The sequence below is a fragment of the Xenopus tropicalis genome, chromosome 1 (assembly GCF_000004195.4).
Source record: "Xenopus tropicalis strain Nigerian chromosome 1, UCB_Xtro_10.0, whole genome shotgun sequence".
Lineage (NCBI taxonomy): Eukaryota > Metazoa > Chordata > Amphibia > Anura > Pipidae > Xenopus > Xenopus tropicalis.
Window position 1 is genome coordinate 191,447,977 of NC_030677.2, and position 19,632 is coordinate 191,467,608.

The 19,632-nt window shown below is 39.4% G+C and overlaps 1 protein-coding gene and 3 non-coding genes across 4 annotated transcripts in view; all 4 read left to right on the forward strand.

The window, feature by feature from the left end:
* Positions 1-16,700, forward strand: part of slc38a9 (solute carrier family 38 member 9) — a 31,219-nt gene extending 14,519 nt beyond the window's left edge. The window contains 13 exon segments of the mRNA NM_001011337.1: positions 5,316-5,451; positions 5,626-5,744; positions 5,829-5,892; positions 8,193-8,286; positions 9,050-9,220; positions 9,708-9,767; positions 10,278-10,472; positions 11,265-11,372; positions 11,856-11,962; positions 12,698-12,811; positions 12,918-13,066; positions 14,410-14,499; positions 16,322-16,700. Of these exon segments, the coding sequence (NP_001011337.1) occupies positions 5,316-5,451; positions 5,626-5,744; positions 5,829-5,892; positions 8,193-8,286; positions 9,050-9,220; positions 9,708-9,767; positions 10,278-10,472; positions 11,265-11,372; positions 11,856-11,962; positions 12,698-12,811; positions 12,918-13,066; positions 14,410-14,499; positions 16,322-16,487 (1,573 nt within the window). The 3' untranslated portion in view covers positions 16,488-16,700.
* Positions 63-226, forward strand: LOC116408542. Its single transcript, XR_004221040.1, has one exon. It is a non-coding gene; the product is annotated as a U1 spliceosomal RNA (small nuclear RNA).
* Positions 1,873-2,036, forward strand: LOC116408526. Its single transcript, XR_004221029.1, has one exon. It is a non-coding gene; the product is annotated as a U1 spliceosomal RNA (small nuclear RNA).
* On the forward strand, positions 7,358-7,521 carry LOC116408527. The gene has a single exon (XR_004221030.1). It is a non-coding gene; the product is annotated as a U1 spliceosomal RNA (small nuclear RNA).
* Positions 16,701-19,632: the final 2,932 nt, after the last annotated feature.

The following is a 19,632-nucleotide window of genomic DNA, read 5'->3' on the forward strand; positions in this document are numbered from 1 at the left end:
AGTCACTTTATGTTAACAGGGGTGTGTCCAAGATGCTGTTGTCAGTCTTCCTAGCACAACTCATACTTACCTGGCAGGGGAGATACCATGATCACGAAGGTGGTTCTCCCAGGGTGAGGCTCATCCATTGCACTCCGGGTGTGCTGACCCCTGCGATTTCCCCAAATGCGGGAAAGTCGACTGCATAATTTCTGGTAGTGGGGGACTGCGTTCGCGCTTTCCCCTGATTATGCTTGTCAAAGAACAGAGAAAAATCTTTCTATTGTAGTGTTTCTACGTTCGTTTTTTTAAATGAATTGTGTTTAAATATATATATATATATATATATATATATATATATATGTCATATATTCTGACGACGATCCTGGGCAGATCGAAAAGCATAGATATGTGTACAGGATAAAGATTGGTGTATAACCTATGCGGATCTTGTGCCTGTGAGTGCTTTCTAAAGGCGTAGTGTTTATATATAGCTTTTCTGTACGAAATGCGTCTGCTCTGAAAGCAGGCACTGCGCCCTCAATCTGCCAGTGTTATCTTGTTCATCTGCAAGGAAAAATACAAAAATGGTTACAGGCAACAAAGTATTCTGTATTGTACAGCGCTGCGGAATATGTTGGCGCTTTATAAATAAATGTTAATGTAATGTAATGTAATGTGTGGAGCTGTGTTTAAAAATAAATTTTGCTTGAGTTGGATGTTACTGGTGAACAAAGAACTTAAGAACCTACCCATATGGGAAAACAAAAAAGATATGGAGCTTATCTAATTTTCTAATATGTTATGTATCACTTATTTGTTACACTGCCAATTTAGTAGTTCAGTTAATATTTTCCAAAATGCGTTACTTTTTTACTCTTTTTTTACTCTTTAAAGGTAAATTAATTGTCGTTATTTTTCCTGATTATCTAAATGAGATTAATTTCACAATTGAATGTGAAGGGGTGCATTATACTGAAAGCACTAGAAGTTCCCCCCATGATTTAAATTACCTAAGAGGTTCCAAACCAAAGATTGTGGAATATTGGAAAATAGATGTCTACAAATTTAATGACCATTTATGATATTTTATCCTAAAACTGGCCCTCCACCCAATGTTTATTTTTTACAGTGAAAAATATATTGATGACAAATGTTTTAAAGTTATTTGTAAACATAACTGGTGTTAAAGGCAGTTTTTATTTATCCCTTTCTGTTCTGTAATTAGGATTTTTGAAACAGTGTAGCTGAAGTAATTTCTCATACCGGTGGCCTCAGTAAGATCATTACGGGTGGCAGAACCAGAAATGCAGAGGATATAAACAGCCAGACGGATATTGCTTTCAATACAATAGCATTGTCAAAAAACTTTAAAAACTACTAAAAATTATTAATGTACATTTACAAGCTGTTTAAAATTACTTTTTACTTTCATTTTACATATAGTTTTTGGGTGGAGTTTCCTTTTAACTGTTACACAGAACACCATTTCCTTCTTAATGACTAGAAGGGTGCATCAGTGCTGTATATCAGTGCTGCATATCATTTTAGACTGGTTGAAAGCCGTTTTAAAGAGACAGCGCTGCATTTCCATGCCCCTTTCATATGCTAGTCAGTGAATGTGCAGCTGTTGCAGACAGTCTGGCGGTGACGTCAGCACATGTAAATCAACTTGCTGCAATGTACCATGGGGTGTTAAGTCTTGCACAGAAATCTTTCAACATTTGTTATATTTCAGCCGAAAACTTTAGAACCAGCCTCCTTTTTCTGTTTTTGTCGAGTATGGTTTTGAATACTTTTGCCTCACATTGTGTTTGCTTTGAAACCAGAAAGTCGCCAAATTCTTATAGAGCTGTGTCTATATAGCAGTGGTGCTCTTGCACTAACCAACTCATACTTACCTGGCAGGGGAGATACCATGATCACGAAGGTGGTTCTCCCAGGGCGAGGCTCATCCATTGCACTCCGGCTGTGCTGACCCCTGCGATTTCCCCAAATGCGGGAAACTCGACTGCATAATTTCTGGTAGTGGGGGACTGCGTTCGCGCTTTCCCCTGATTTTGTGTTCAATGGAAGAATTTGTTTCTTGTCTGCATGAAGCTTTATGGAACATCATACCTGTTTGAATGTGTCCAAAGCCCTTCCTCTTGCTGAAGAAAAGGTGACCCTTGTTAGCAGGCTTGTTTGATACCAGCCACTAAAGGGTTCAACTTTGCCAGCCTTCTGGTTAAAGAAATCCTGTAAAAAGTGAGCTATTTGATAAGAAAACTCAGTTACTAATCTCTATACAGCTGTACTGATCTCTTTCCATGCCATCTGCTATCTGCAAAATGCTCTCTAATCACATAGATCAGCACCTTCACTATAATAGCATCACTGCATCTGTTTCCACTCTTTATTTGGTTAACATGTCTTTTTACAAAAAAAGTAATGGAGAGCTAATGAAGAGCTTTTTAAACATATTTCATAGGGGGCCTAAAAAGTTAGTTTAGGGGTTTAGGGAAGCATGCCTTGCTGGATCTAGTGATATCCCTTTAATGGGGTATTTAACCTTTTGCAAAGTCTAACCAAATTTTCCAAATAAAATTATTTACGGAATGCTGATGAGGAAATGATCCAGTTGGCTGGCTGCTAGACAATGATGTAGGGACCAGGCATGTGCAGTAGTGCTTAAAGACACAATGTGCTCCATGGAACTTTCTACATACTATCAATCACAATATTTATATAGTGAAGGAAGGAGTTGGCAACTCCATAGTTAGTTAGTTACATAGTTACATAGGGTTGAAAAAAGACCAGTGTCCATCAAGTTCAACCCATCCAAGTAAACCCAGCACACCTAACCCACACCTACCAATCTATACACTCACATACATAAACTATAAATACAACCACTAGTACTAACTGTAGATATTAGTATCACAATAGCCTTGGATATTCTGATTGATCAAGAACTCATCCAGGCCCCTCTTAAAGGCATTAACAGAATCTGCCATTACCACATCACTAGGAAGGGCATTCCCCAACCTCACTGCCCTCACCGTGAAAAACCACCTACGCTGCTTCAAATGGAAGCTCCTTTCCTCTAATCTAAAGGGGTGACCGCTGGTGCGTTGATTGTTTTTATGGGAAAAAAGAACATCCCCCATCTGCCTATAATCCCCTCTAATGTACTTGTACAGAGTAATCATGTCCCCTCGCAAGCGCCTCTTTTCCAGAGAAAACAACCCCAACCTCGACAGTCTCACCTCATAGTTTAAATCTTCCATCCCCATCTTTTAGAGGAGAAGACCTGAGGGTAAGGGACAGAGCCAGGCCAAGTAGTATTTGCACTCAAGCAATTCTACTTGGCCTGGCACCTACCCACCCAACAGCCAACTCGGCTGGTCCTCTCCCTGCCAGACTTATAGTTCAAACCCACGTCTTCTCTAGCCCTCCCCAATACTTGCAAATTGTATTTACCCTTCATGCTTGCTGGTAGTAGAGGCAGAAGGTTTATATATCTAGTGTTTCCTCCAGCAGGCAGCTTCACGCGACTTCGGAAAACTAAAGAGACGCATAGGCCTTTACAACGACATTCTTTTTATTGGTTGTGGAAAGGCTTTTCAGGGAGATTAGTTGCCTGTGGTAGCAGAGATTTTTGGTGGACGACTAATCTTCCTGTAAGACCTTACCCTCAGGTCACAGAGATTCCAGCAGGGGGCTGTAGTACACTTATCTTGTTACAAGACTGTCCTGGGCCGGATCATATTTCATAGAAAGCTGATAAGTATGTTCCCTTTCAAGTAATGATCAAAGGAATGGGCTTCTGTTTTATATTGTTATCAAGTATGTTCTATTAATAGCCCTATTAGTAAATCATATGTAAACCCAAATATAATTGCAAATATAATAAAAGGCACAATCTTTCTTTCAGTCTTTCTGCGTTGCTGGTTCTGTCTTCTGAAACAGTGTAGCAGAAGTCACTGCATCACAGGTCTGTTAATCTGCTGGCTTCTGATACATTGTGTCAAAAGTCAGAACCACCAGAGAAAATTAGGCAAAACTTTATTTTTGGGTTTATATCCCCTTGAAAAGAATATATGGGATACTTTGTTATTATACTTTGTAATATGTTTCCTCCATTGTTTTGGACACCTAAAGACAAACCAGTTGTGTATTTTGATGGGTTTTTTTTATTGGTCAGATATTTTGAAATTTTGGTTGGTGGCAGTGGAACAATATACTGTTTGCTATGGAATTCCCTGAATCTCAGCATTGAAATAATTGCATGAATAAAAGTAATAGCACCTGCTCTCTTGAATCACTTACAGACATTCAGTAGAATTAGTTGTCCATTTTCCATCTTATCTCCGCATGAAGTATGGAAAAATATTTTTGAAATATATTTGCTAAGTAAGCATGATGATCTTTCTGATGTTGTGCAAAACTGAATGTCTTTTAAATGTTTCATGCATAGGACGTGGTTATCTGCGAATGCAAAGAGTTTAGAGATGTGTAATATACACGTAACAGTCCAACATTTGTTTTGGGAATGCCTCCTTATTATACAAGAGATCAAAGGGGTTGGTCACCTTCTAGGCGGTTTAAGTTACATATATCAGAAATAAAGACTTTTTCAGTTGCTTTCTTTTTTATATTTTGAGCATTAAATAAAATTAATGTTGAAAATGTCAGTGCTCTCTGGTGTTTTCTGTCCCCGCAGCAGTCCAGATGCAGACATTTACTGTTATAACTTACTACGATCATTGATACATTTCTCAGCCACATCTGTCTAATGTTAGAAACTACTGTATCAATGATAAACACTGATTTTAATCAGACTCAGAGATTATGCTCATCAGAGCCAGAGCTAACAAAAGTATCAACTAATGTATCATATTAGGACAGTTTTCAGTGGCTCCCTCCCACCAAAGCTGCTTTAGGAATACATGAAAAGGTGGAGATATGAAATGTTAAGCTACAATGTTGGATAAACTGTTTGAAATAAACAATAGAAAGCAAATGTTTCAACTTTGATCCAATCCATGTAGTCAGGCTGATAAATGCCTATTCAGCATTATGGAATAATACTGAAACAAAAAAGACTACTTGGTTTACAAACAAATGATCATATTTGATTTTTTACATGCTCTACTTATGTGAGGGGGAAAAGTGTCCAAAGAGTGCCAGAAGAGCTCGGTAATCCAAAACTGCCTTGGGGTTCCACAGAATCGCACCCCACCATCCTGCCATGTTGGAATGTGAATTCTGAGAAGGACCTGGTAGCTTTACAAAATTTGTGTGTTTATGCCAAATGCAGATTACACTGATCTTTTTTACATTTTGTGTTTTAGACCTTTCCACATTGAACCGTCATATATCACCTCAATTAATGATGACGATCCACAGAGAATCACATCAGTAGCTTCTGCAATGAATAAACGGATACACTATTACAGTAAACTCAGTAATCCCTCAGACAAAGGTCTGGTAAGTGAGCAAATGACAAAATGCACTTGCAGATTTATCAAAACATGCTTTCTCAGTTTGACTGGTTTTGCCTAGGATATAACAGGTAAATGTTTTGTGAAGTTCTGTGTCCATTTTTCTAAGCTGGCCTTCAGTTACTGAGATATTATTTGTGTGCAATATTCTTTTGGTTAGATTGCGCCTGACCATGTCCTGCCTGCACCTGAAGAAATCTACGTTTACAGTCCATTAGGAACTGCTTTGAAAATTGATGGCAGTGATGGCACAGGGAAAAACTCCAGCATTGTAACAATGTAGGTAAAATGATGAGTCACAGATAAAGTTATTCAATTACTTGGATGTTATTAGAAATAAAACAAAAAACATTTCTCCTTTAGATTTATGATCTGGAACACAATGATGGGGACATCGATACTCAGTATTCCCTGGGGAATAAAACAGGTACAGCAAACTTAGAAGTAACATTTTATCTGTAACCATATATTATTTGAAATATTATTGCACACACGTATATATAGCAAAGCAAATTCAAATGTGAGTGACTGTATCAGTTTTCTTTTGTTGTCTTACAAAGTGCAAAAAGCAAGTAGTAGTTGGTCTGCAAGATAACCTGTGATAGACAGGGATTCATTATATACCTGTGAGATTTTTTTTGACAGGGCCTGAACTTCCAGATAGGATCCAGTGTATTTTGAATACAAGAAACAAAAAGCCCACCAAATCCAGGAGTTAGTTTGGGATTCTGCCTTTTTTAGCAGGATTCGGTTTTGACTAAATACAAGTGCCTTGCTGAACTGAATTATCAACATGTGACACATGAACACAGAAGCTGAACATTTATTAACATGTTCAGATTTGGTTTGGGATTCTACCAAATCTTTCATAAAGAGTCTGTAGAATCCCAAAATAGTGGATTTGGTGCATCCCCAAGATGGCCATACAGTAGCTAACCCCTCTTTTACATGACAGATTGGCCTATCCATGTACATAGATGAGCCAGCGATGTGTAAAGACACTATTACCAAAGAATTTAGAGAGAGCTTCCTGTGTCCAATCCATTACCTACTTTAAGCTAGGTCTAAAGAATGGAAACCTGTTAAGTATATATGGATGGAAATGCTATATGTTATATACTGAAGTACCAACAGAGAAGTTCAGAAGTCTTATAATGGTAATGATCCAGGTCCTCAGTTGTCAACGGGAGCTCTCCATCTTAAATTGTGTTAAGTGTTTGATTGAGCATGTGCAGTGTCCCTGACACAGTGTGCTCTGGGCGGCTGTTTGAAGCTAAGCTTAGGGGTTGCCACAAGTAGAAAATTAGGTTTGCCTGTCATAAAAGCTAATTTAACAGGGTTGATTTTACATTCTATGTGAGTGAGTTGGCCTCTAAGCTCAGGCATCTCACTGCAACCCAGACCATATGCTACAAATTAACAAAATAAAAGACAGTGATTTCTAAGTTGTAGATCTCCATTGCTGAAGATCTCTGGTCAACTTGGGCTAGTAAATAAGCCTAAAATATAATGTGAAGCATTTGTAGGATGTAACAGCTGCTTTCACTCTGACGTCCAGCAGGGGTTATGAATAGACAGCACAGCACAACCACTTCCTATAGTGTCTTTTATATGCTAACTAGTGTCTGTGCCTCTTAGAAACGAGCTGACTTTGTTGTCAGGTGACGTCACCACATGCAAATGTGCCTGCTGCAAAGTACTATGGGAATGTGTATATTTCTCCTGTTTAGGACTTCTGACACGGAACAGCAAGGACAATGATCCCCTATAAAAGATGAGAAAGGTTTTGAGCCAGTTTGCCATAAATTATGCAAAGTTTGTTAAAATATAGTCTCCTTATGCTGTTGGGGGTGTATACATATAGCGGTGGTAGTATTCCCCCTGTACAACTCATACTTACCTGGCAGGGGAGATACCATGATCACGAAGGTGGTTCTCCCAGGGCGAGGCTCATCCATTGCACTCCGGCTGTGCTGACCCCTGCGATTTCCCCAAATGCGGGAAACTCGACTGCATAATTTCTGGTAGTGGGGGACTGCGTTCGCGCTTTCCCCTGATTTCTGGTGTTTAATAGTAGAATATGTTTTAGGTTGATCTGCAGTTTTCTCTCTGCTGGAGTGATAGTCTGGTAGGCCACATGTTAAAGGAGAAGGAAAGGCAAAGTTACTTGGGTGTGCCAAAATGTTAGGCACCCCCAAGTGACTTTAATCGCTTACCTTGCACTCCGGGCTGGTGCCCCTGTTGGGAGAGAACAGCACCAGCCCGGGGAACCTGTAGCGAGCGCTACCTCTTTCCTGGTTGCATGCTAACATTTTGGCACCCCCAAGTGACTTTGCCTTTCCTTCTCCTTTAAAGGTTTTAATAGAAATAAGTGATGGTCATCTATTCTTTGCCTGTGGTAACATGATGTGAAGTATCATTTGCTTTTGCCAGGAGATGTTCCCAGTCAAAGTGAAAAACACTTTTAAAACTTGCATACATAGTAAGTCGGGGGGACTGTTTACAGCATTCAATTGAGGCAGAGGCTACACTTTTCTTATTGGGAGGCAGGCTTATGATTGGTTTATATTGTATTAATACATACATTGGTATAGTCACTGGCTGACCAAACAAGAAAGCAGCAACATTCTGTCTTCACAATATGCCCCAGACTGCTATAATTTATAAACAAGGGGAGAAATATTATTATTCCTTAGATACTTTACATGTTGTGTTTTTCATTTTCAGGCTGGATTTACCACTGGTGTTTGTATTCTTTTCCTTATGGGCATTTTAACACTATACTGCTGTTACAGAGTTGTGAAATCACGAGGAACTATACGTAAGGATTTCCTTTCCCTCAGTGTTTGAATATTTCTCATTTGAATTCCAATATCAGAATTTTGCAGAGGAGTGGTGATTTTGAAGGTGCACAGTAACTCTGCAAAACCCATTCTTCTAGTATTTTTACATATTGCAGTATATTTTATTGTGGCTAAATATACTCCCCTGAGGTATCCGCACTCTAATTTCCACACAAATGAAGTATAAAGTAAAACAAAACAACAGGAGGGAGAAATTCTTAGCTTTTCTGCCAAGTGCTGCAAAAAAAGGTAGTGTCTCAATGTTATGTTGGCCACAAGCCTTATCACCTACCACTTCATCATTTAGTTTGTAATGTGTTTAGACGAAACCAGAAAGCAAAGTGGTCTAGCATTCCAAGGGCCATGGTGTAATGCAATTTTGTGCTTGGCCAGTGAACATTAAATAAATTGTTTTCCTCATTACCTTTAGAAAGGGTTACTATTGGGCATATTTGTCAAAGTAGAGGTCACCAGAGAGAAATTTTGCTGCTGTTTATAAACTTGTTTATGATTTTTAGAGGCACGGTTAAAAAATTTGTACAAATATAGCAAGCTCTGTTTCAGGCCTTTGATAATAAGAAATCCTTTACACATTGGGGGCAGTGAAATATATCCTATAGTAAACCAATTGATAGTATAGGGATCCCTACATACTTTTGTGTTGTGTGTGTGTATTGGACTTTTTGCAGTCCAAATCAACCATATAAGTTATCCTAATACCATGTAGCTTTTGTCTTCCAGCGCTCACTGATACGTCCAATTGGGAGTTCCCTGATGTTTGCCAGTACTATTTTGGTTCTTTTGGCAGGTGGTCGAGCCTTCTGTTTTCTTTGGTGTCTCTTATTGGTGCCATGATTGTGTATTGGGTATTAATGTCTAATTTCCTCTTCAATACTGGAAAATTTATTTACAGTAAGTATTATGTTCTTGAACAGAGCAAAGAAAATTATGATCACAAACTACTACTTTTTAATTGTTGTAAGGTTTTGCACTCTTTCGGTTGTTTTCTACAGTAGCATATATATAATATCTGGACTGCTGATCCTCATATTGCTGCAAGAGATGGCAATAAAAAGGCTTTTGGTGAAAAGTGTATCCATTTTAAAAATGTACACAAGCTGCAAAAGTGCTTAGCTGAGTGCTTTGTGTACTTATATTGTAAGTTTTATGGGGCAGGGACCTCCTTCCTACTGTGTGTCATACCACATGGCATTTAATCTGTGTATTTATACTTCTTCATTGTATTTATTATAATACATGTCCGTCCTGTGTGTATTGTAGTGCTCCCTTTAAGTAAAGGTGAAGGTGTCAGTTCTATAGACTTTGGAAATATCCAGACTTTTATATGTTATAAATATATTTGAAATAGCTTTTTTTTAACGAAAAGTCTCCTTTTCAGATTATGTCAATGATGTAAATGTCACTGATGATGTTTTAAGCAACAATGGGTCAGATAAAGGTATGATTATTTGTTTTATTATTTTTACCACAGAAATATGGGCTTTTTTTTCATGTTCTTTGTTGCAGATAGGGATGCACCAAATCCACTATTTGGGGATCTGGCCAAACTCCAAATGCTTTGTGAAAGATTCAGGCAAATACTGAACAGAATTCAAGTTTGCATATGAAAATTAAGCCACAGAGGGGTTAAAAAGAAACATTTTTAACTTCCATGTTTGTGTCACGTGATTTTTAAGGAGTCTGATTTGGTTTGGCCAGGCACGTGGATTCGCTGGCTCCAAATCCTGCTGTAAAGGCTGAATCTTGGCCATAGTTGCAGACCCCAGTTGCAGTGTTTATTCTTTATGTTTCCCTTACCCTAAAGCCTTATCACCCAGAAAGCTGCATTTCAGAGAAAATACATAAACCCTGCTAGTATTAGATTGTGCTTTGCCTACACACTGCCCTAATATGTTCCCTACTGCAGAGCTTTCCTAAATATATTCTAATATATTCTTTTTTTCCCCAGTTATTTGCCCTAATCCTGATAGTACAAGACCGTTAAATAAATCCATGGACACATATTTTGGAAATGGGACAAATTATGAACAGTTTGAAACTTGGTGGAGTAAAACAAATACTGTCCCTTTTTATCTCGTTGTGTTGCTGCTGCCTCTTCTCAGTTTTCGTTCTCCATCATTCTTTGCAAAGTTCAACATCCTAGGTATGAAAAAGATCTTGTCTGAGAGCAAGTTACAGATTAAGATGTTAGAGGTTCTGTTACCTGTGATTTATTTGTTATATGCGCCTGGAGTGTATATGAATGTTGCGTCACAAGAGTCGACATTACATCAGTAGTCCATGTAAGATCGTTGTTACATAGCGGGAAGCGGGGGTAGGTCATTTAGCAACACCGGGTAAATTTGTGTCAGGGCAATAACCTAAGGCAACCATTTTTTTCTTCTTTTATTGTTATGCGTGCAACTGGTTGAAAAACGCTACAGTATTTGCCCAGCGTTGATAAATGAGCAACAACTTTTCTTTCTCCTGTATAAGCTGCTATCTCAGCAATTTTATTTTGTCTGCTGCTTCATTTATAATGAAGAGAGACCAAAGCAGCAGCCTGTTGGCTTGAGAATGGGCCCAAAACGACCTCCTTTATAGTCAATACATAATGAACACTTGCTCACCATGGGCCTTCCCATTTGGTTTGACCGTTATTCCAGGCATTGAACCTTTGGCACAGTCCAGTTTGGTCTACCACATAGGTGGAAGCAGTGAAGAAGAAGTCTCTACATTTGTCAGCCCGGTCAAATGATTGGATCTTAATTAGTATGGCCATCTGTTCTCCCAGGCAAATGCTTTGCCTATTTTTTGAAGCCTATCATTTCAGTAGAGAGTACATTAGCCAAAAGCTATCCCTAATTCACTACTTAATTCTCTTACCAAAGGTGTAGGTGGAGAGCTATGAATGGTGTATTTAAAATTTCTTATATATATATTTATCTTTTTTTAGGCACGGTGTCTATCATATACTTGGTATCATTAGTGACATTAAAAGCAGCACATTTGGGATTTCATTTACGATTCAGTTGGAACCAAGTTCAGGAATTCTTTGTTCCAGGTAAGGTGAAACCACTACTGAACATGCCAACTCCTGCACCAGGTACTGAAGGAGAATCCCTAGATTTCTCACCCAGTTTCAGAAAAGAAACACTGTAGCCTTTACTTCTCATTATATAAATAAGTAACCCTGATTTAATAAACAATTTCTGGGTAATTTATTGACAACATAATGATTTTTGCATGTGTGTTTTGGTGGCGTTTCTTCTGGCACATTTCCTGTGCACTATATATGCATCTCACAGGCAGGAAGAGGTTATGCCCAGAGAATGGATTTTAGAAGTAAAAGAAAATCTTATTTTCCTTGAAAACACCCTCCTCACAGTACTGTTCATAAAACTGATCTTGTCCCATAATATAACATAACCTTTATTACATGGTTTATACTGATAAAAACACACAGGTTGGAAGGGCTGCAGGTTGGACCTGTAATGCTCATAATATAGAAACCATTGTTCTGATTTTTTTCTTTTTTTTCTTTTAGAATTTAGATTATCATTTCCACAATTAACAGGAATCTTAACACTTGCATTCTTCATTCACAACTGTATTATCACACTTTTAAAGAACAACAGAAATCAAAAAAACAACGTGAGTATTTGCTTCCCTTCATTTTCTTATTCAAGTAGAATGGGCTAGATAGTATAAATGCCCAAATTGAAATTCAAAATAGTTTATGGCATTTTGAGTACACTGAGGCCCAAACAACCCTCCTCAGGTCCAGTAAAAGTGTTGGTCTGTGGCAGCTTATAGAAACAGGGTCGGACCGGGTTGGGAAGGCACCAGGAGAAAGCCAGGCGGGCTGCTCTCACAGGCTTTGACGACCCAGGACCCACTGCCTGTCTGATATTTGCAGCCCTACCTCCCCCCACTGATTGATTTGGAGCATCTGCAAAAGGGTAGAAGGGCGTGGGATTGGTTGTTCTTGCCAGGGGAGGGGTGGGCTGTTGAAGGCAGCCCCAGTCTGACACTGTATAGAAGCCCTTGTGGCATTTACTGGTAGTATAAGTACACATACATTGTAATGTTTTTCCAGTGTGCTGTGATAATATATTTTATCGAAATTTGTACCCCTTTTTAAACATGGGACAGACCAAATAAGCATTCTAGAGAATCTATGGCAATAGACCTTATATCTGTCAGTTTACCTCAAAACTTACAGCATATTGCCAGTATTTGCATTTTAAACTTCACCTGGGCCTTTTTAGGTTACAATTCAAATACTTAGGTCAGGTTGAGTCCTTTATAGTACATAGGCTGACTGTTTTCTGGGCCTAGGATATAGAAATAATATATATTTATCCAACTTATATTTTGTATTTACAGGTAAGAGATCTTTCCATAGCATATCTGCTGGTTGGTTTAACATACATCTATGTTGGTGTTGCAGTGTTTGCTTCATTTCCATCCCCTCCACTGTCCAAGCAGTGTATTCAGCAGGTAATATACCTAGAATTATATTTTGTTTTGTCACACAGCTTGGGGGAATATTAATAGGAATGCACATTATTCACTTCACTTTTTTTGTATTGTTTTTGTCTTTTAGAACTTTCTAGATAATTTCCCCAGCAGTGACATTTTGGCATTTGTTGCAAGAATATTCCTGCTTTTCCAAATGATGACGGTGTACCCATTGCTGGGTTATCTTGTCAGAGTGCAGCTCCTAGGACACATCTTTGGGGACATTTATCCAAGGTAATTTATATGGTACAATTTGTGCTATGAACCATTAAAATGAAACAGGCTTTCTTTCTACCAACCAAGTTCCAGCGTAACCACAGTTGTGGGGGGCAGATCATTTTTAGAGTTCAAAGTACAATGTTTGCCACTGTAACCAACAATGTTCAGATCACTTGTGAATTATTTTCCTAGTAACCCATGGCAACTTGTTGTTTTGTGTGGTAACTTTTGCCTTCTTTTAACTTCTTATATCTGGATATGAAGTTAATTTATGGTTTAAATATACATTTTATGTGCAAAGTGTATTTTCCAAGTTCTGCTATGTAGGGGAACTAAAGCCATAGTGACTAGCGGGAGTGCCAAAACCTTAGGCATCCCCCAGTCATTATAATGGCTTACCTGATACCCTGAGCCAGTGATCCTGTTCCATCGTTGCCATCTTCTTTGGTTTCTTCCATCTCTTTTTTCGTTTCAGTCCAGGCATGTGCAGTAGAGGGAAAGCTGAACTCACACACACAATCACTCTACTGCTCATTTGTCTGCCTGGGCCTGGAGAAAAAAAGGCAGAAGAGGAAGATGATCACTGCAAATGAGCTTCTACAGGAATACCCTCGGCTGGGGCAGTTTTCTGCTGACAGTTGCACCAACCGGGGGTATCATTTAAATGATTATACTTACTGGGTGGTGCCTATTTTGATACCCTTCCTAGTGATTATACCTTTAGTTTTCCTTTAAATACACTTCTTAAAATAAGATGATAGTGTTCCCAAAATGCTTCTTCCGTTATAAAAGTACAAGATGCCATGACTAGTTGGCAAGTGCCGGTAAGGAAGTTTCCACATTTGTGTGTCAATAAAGATCATACATTGCCTGTGTAAAAGAAGAAGTAACAAATAAAGATCTAACCCACATATGTAATAGAAGGCACTACGTTTGCCCAGGAGCAGTAACCCATAGCAACTAATTAGCAGGCAGAATTTACTGGTCACATGATTAAAAGCATGCTTTTTAGGTTGCTAAGAGGGGTTTCTGCTCCTGGGCAAACTTAGTCCTTTTTATTACATATGGGGGTATGGATCTGTCTTTGATGCTATGTCCGTAAAGTAAAGATATTGTCCATTTCAATCTTCATATCGTCTTTCAATATTATCATAGTAGTTCTATATTTTCTTTTTATATATTTCAGTCCTGGTAAGTTATGTGGACACGTAGGAGGCAAAAAAGTAGGGTTTCCATATGCTCTGCTTCATAGAATCCTTAAAAGTATGCCTGTTCTCCTGATCTGTGTACAGAATAGTTTTCTAAACCCATCCTCTGCTGATATTCTAGAATTTACTGCATTGTTTTTTTGCTTTCAGTGTATTCCACGTTCTTGCTCTAAACATTGCAGTTGTTGGAGTTGGAGTAATTATGGCCAGATTCTATCCTAACATTGGAGGAATAATAAGGTAATCAATTGTGAACTTTCCGTGTTATTTGTGTGTACGCACTGCACAAGTACATATGCCCCTCATATGTGTGGTGGCAACCCAAGAGGCTTAATGTACAGTCCAGCAAAGCAGTGTGCACATGAATTCACGCCTTATGCAGCCTGTTGCACTGCACATCATATGCTTGTTGTTTTATAGCAAAAAAAGGTTAAACAATAAACTAATACAATATGTATGTAAACATAAAATATACTGTTGTTTGTTTAAACCTTTGGTATAACATTAATTTTTAATTTGGTACTAGTCTTTGAATTGCGTTTACTTTTTGTATTGCTTGCATTATTTGCTATATAACTTTATCACACACTTAATACCCATGGAAGACTTGCAAGAACGTTTCCCCAGTCTGCTACGCTCTACATTTCACTTTTATAACTTGTTTCAAAACAGAGTACAAAGACCTACAGCTGTTCTGGGACAGAGGAAGGCCGTGTGCAAAGTGCAAAAAATGGCCCAATGGAGCTTCACTTTCCACACTGCCTTCCATATTGTAAATTACCCTCACTATCTTCCATCTTAAAGGGACAGTAACACCAAAAAATGAAAGTGTATAAAAGTAATTACTATATAATGTAATGCTGCTCTGTACTGGTACAACTGGTGTGTTTTCCTTAGAAAGACTACTATAGTTTATATAAATAAAGCTTCTGTGTAGCCATGGGGGCAGCCATTTACAGGAAAAAAGGCACAGGTTACTTAGTAGATAACAGATAAAACCCCATTATATTCTACAAAGCTTATCTGTTATCTGCTATGTGCCTGTGCCTTTTCTCCTTTTTCCCAATTTCAATGGCTGCCCCCATGTTGACAAAGCAGCTCATTTATATAAACTATAGTAGCGTTTCTGTTGCAAACTTACCAGTTTTACCAGCACAGGGCAATTGTACATTACATTTTAATTACTTTAAAACACTTTCATTTTTTGGTGTTACTGTTCCTTTAAGCAGATTTAGGCTGATGGCACATAGGGCAGATCTCGGCCTGTGGAAAAATGGATCTCAGCCCTTACACTGGCCTTCTTCCTTGCCTGCACCCAGAACCCATTGCGTCATCCTGGGTGCAGGGCATGCAGCAGATATCTGCAAAGAAACACACTGTGTCCTCCGTGTGCCTAAACCTCTGCCAGCACAATGGTTTTGGGTGCAGGAAAGGAAGAAGGCTAATGCCAGCGTGGGGGGTGATCTTGGTCTCCATTTTTCTGCAGGCCGAGATGAGCCCCTGATGGCATTAGCCTTAAGCTGCCAATTCAGCTTCTTTAAGCCATAGATATCTCCCTGAAAATTACAATACAAGTATGCTAACTAATCCACCATACTTGTAAATAGGATGTTTATTCACTTTATGCCCCCACTTAGAAGATAGGGCACCTTATGCAGTAAAACAACAACCTATGCTGAGCACATTGTGGGCTGTATTATTTTGAGGACCCTTTCAAACACCAAGGGGATTATTTTTTAAAGTGGTAGAAGAAAACTCTCCATGATTACTCTGAAGGAGTATTCCACACCCAACACACATACATAGGCTTCTGGGATAACTTTCTAAGAATTGTCTTTCACTTTTTTCACATTTTAATATTTATGCCCCCTTTCAAGTAATTTATGCAGAACTCTCCTTTCACTCTATTACACACGCCTTTGTGTCTATTGTTCAGTCTTGGCTACTAAGAAGCTGCATCTGTCCTTGGCAGCTGTAATGTAGCTCATAACAGTAGGGCTGTGTGACTGCTCAGGGTCCTTTGCATAATGCGCATCCTAAAGTGTCTGTCCATGTTTTCTAGGTTTTCGGGAGCAGCTTGTGGACTTGCCTTTGTTTTTGTTTACCCTTCTCTTATTCATATGATCTCTCTGCATCGGCGCGGCCAGCTGAAAGTACATTCCATACTTATTCATGTTAGCATAATAGTTTTAGGAATCGCTAATCTCATTGCACAATTTTTCATGTAATTTATTTTTAGTTAGTATGGTTAGTTTTTTTTAATGTGCTAAGTCAGTTTTTCTTCCTCCAGAAGAAAAACTCAAGGACAAGTATGACAAGCAGAAAAACATAATTATTTAAAAAAAAAGATTATTGGCTTCCATCAAATTAAACCGGCAGTATTCACCTAAATATATACCTTTGTTCAACATGAGTACAGTAAATAGAACATGTGTTTAAAATGTGTTCTGCCTTTTTTTTTTTCATTTAAAAAAATATACTGCATTAACTTTACATGAATTTCCTTCCCCTCTGACATGTAACAAGGATAGTTTGTTCAAATATTGAGAATGAGCTCTGTATAAACAACCCACTCCGTTCTCCTGCCTGCAGTCTGTGTATGAATTTGAGATAGGAAGAGGAGCTCATTATTAAGAGATTTTTTGTAAATTGGTAGTTTAATGTTGTTGTCTTCTGTAGACTGGTAGTTTAATGAATCTTGTCTTCCATGAAGGACCAGGAAATTTGTTTCATTCATTGCACTATTTAATGCAAGAAATATAAATAAATATTTCTGAAGTGATAATGAAAATGATAATGTTCAGCACAAGCCCAGTTGATTGAACTTGGATTTTTATGTTGTCAGTCAAAAACAGTTGACTTTCCTCCTATATGCATAAACACAGCTGTAAGGGAACAGATGCAATAGACAAGTACTACTTAACATTCTGAAAACTTCACTAATGACATCCAACAAGGAATGTACCAGCTAGTTATCTACAGTGTATCTGCTCTACTAAATACTGTATGGTATTCTGTGCAGTTACTGAAGCTACAAAAAGCAGAGGGCTTTCATTTCACGGAATAAAAATAAAAAATAGGCCTCTGAACTAAAAGCCAGTGACTAGCATTGATCTGATCAGTGAATCATGTAATTAATGTGTGCAGCTCGTCAGCATCAAAGTGACTGGCCAAGAGACACCCCAAGCTGGTCGCTATCTGAATGCAAAAGCTTCCTAGCAAGGGTTTGAACCACTGGGGGAGCTGTCTTTCTTCTAATCAACTAGAAAGTGTAATTTGCAACAGTGTGAATTATGTACAAGCAGTTTCATCCAATTACATTTCATAGGCAGACATATTCTGCATTATGAATCAGATATGTGCTGTATGGCTTTCAGTACTGTTTGCTGAACACCTCTGACTTGTGCACTGAGCCCACAAACACCTTTCTCTCCGCCATGATGCTACATGTTTGTATTTGTATGTCTGCTTTATTGATGTTTTTTAATGATATTTCTCCGTACGTCCCTAGGCAGCACAGGGCACCCTTGGGTTAATACCATCTTCCGTCTAGGAGGCAGGATGGATATGCAAGAATCGGGAGGAGTCTGTAGTGACTCCCCTTCCTGGTATTGACCCCTCCCCTATCAGTTTTTTTCCATCCTGCTCTTAGGAGGTAGGACTCGGGGAGCTCTGCTCCCTCAATATATTTTTTATTTTTTATTTTTTATTTTCTATTTTAATTTTAATTTTTTTTTTTTTATTGTTGCAATTTCATTCTTTATTTTGATTGTTACAGCACCACACGGCATAGGCATGCTACAACGCTACCTAGGTGGGCTAACAAATGGGGCATACAACAGAGAGAAGGCATGCTGCAACGCTGCCAGCTCCTCTCCCCAAGGCATGCTTCAGCGCTGCCTAATATCCCTCACACAGGCATGCTTCAGCGCTGCCTAGTACCTATCACACAGGCATGCTTCAGCGCTGCCTAATATCCCTCACACAGGCATGCTTCAGCGCTGCCTAGTACCTAGCACACAGGCATGCTTCAGCGCTGCCTAGTACCCCTCACGCAGGCAGGCTTCAACTCACAGGTAAGCAGCAACGCTGCCTGCAAACGTTCGCACAGGCATGCCTTGACGCTGCCGATGCGACTGGGGGACACAACTCAACCTCTCCAGGCAAGCCTCAACGCTGCCGTGCAGTACTGCCGGCATCGGCAACGCCAGCCAGGCAACCCCGGCGGCAACAGCCGATCGGATCAACCCGGAGATAGCGCGAGAGTCTAAGAGACGCGCCAATTCTACTTCCGGTCACGCCAGCGCTAACAGGAAATGCGCTGACGTCACAGTACCTCAGCTTGAAACGGTACCAGGGATAATAACTGCGCGACCGCAGAGAGAATAGAGCATAAAGAGGGAGAGGTCAGGATCTTTCTCTTATACTACTTCTCCCTTCTATTCACATTCTCCGTTTACACAACCTAACATGGCATCCCCTGTACAAGGTCAGTCAGAGGAAGCATACACTCAGAACCTAGCTTCCCCAACACCAAATAAAGGCCAGGCTAAGAGACCTAGAGCCAAACAACCAGCCCAAAAAGGCAAAAAGACCAAGTCTGACAATGAACAGACCAAAGACTCCACTGGTACAGTGGCTAATCACATACCTGAATGGTTCCAACCCTTCCAGGCATCACTGATGACTATGTCAGCCTCCATAGAAAAACTTGCCAATTTACAGGCACACCAAGTACCCTCTAGCTCTAAAGAGCCACCCCAAATAAGCATACAAACAGAGGAGGATATAGAACCCTCATCTGGGGAAGATGAAGGGGCAATACCAGAAGACTCAAGTGAGTGGGAGGATTCAGAAACTCCCCCACAGGAGTCAAGGGCCACACAAAAATCACAAACAGAGGCAGTTCAGGGACTACTCTCAGACATGTTCCTTACGTTAGGTATTCAAGAAGAACATAAAGAAACTAAGACCCTTGATAAATTGTTTGGGTCATCCCTAAAGAAACAAAAGAATTTCCCGGTACATGAAACCGTACAGGAAATTATAAAAAAGGAATGGAAGGCACCAGACAGACGATTTATAAAAGATAAAAGGTTGGAGGCCTTATACCCATTCGAACAATCACTCAAAGAGCAATGGGAAGTAGTTCCCAAGGTCGACGCTCCAGTGGCTAGGTTAGCTAAGCGCACCACTATACCCCTAGAGGATGGCACATCATTCAAAGACCCCATGGATCGCAAAGCAGAAAATCTGCTAAAAAACATATTCTCCACGGTCACTTCAGCATTTAAGCCCTCCATAGCTTCAGCATGCGTAGCTAGGACCGCGGTGCTGTGGTTGGAAGAGGCATTAGCCACCACCACACAAGAA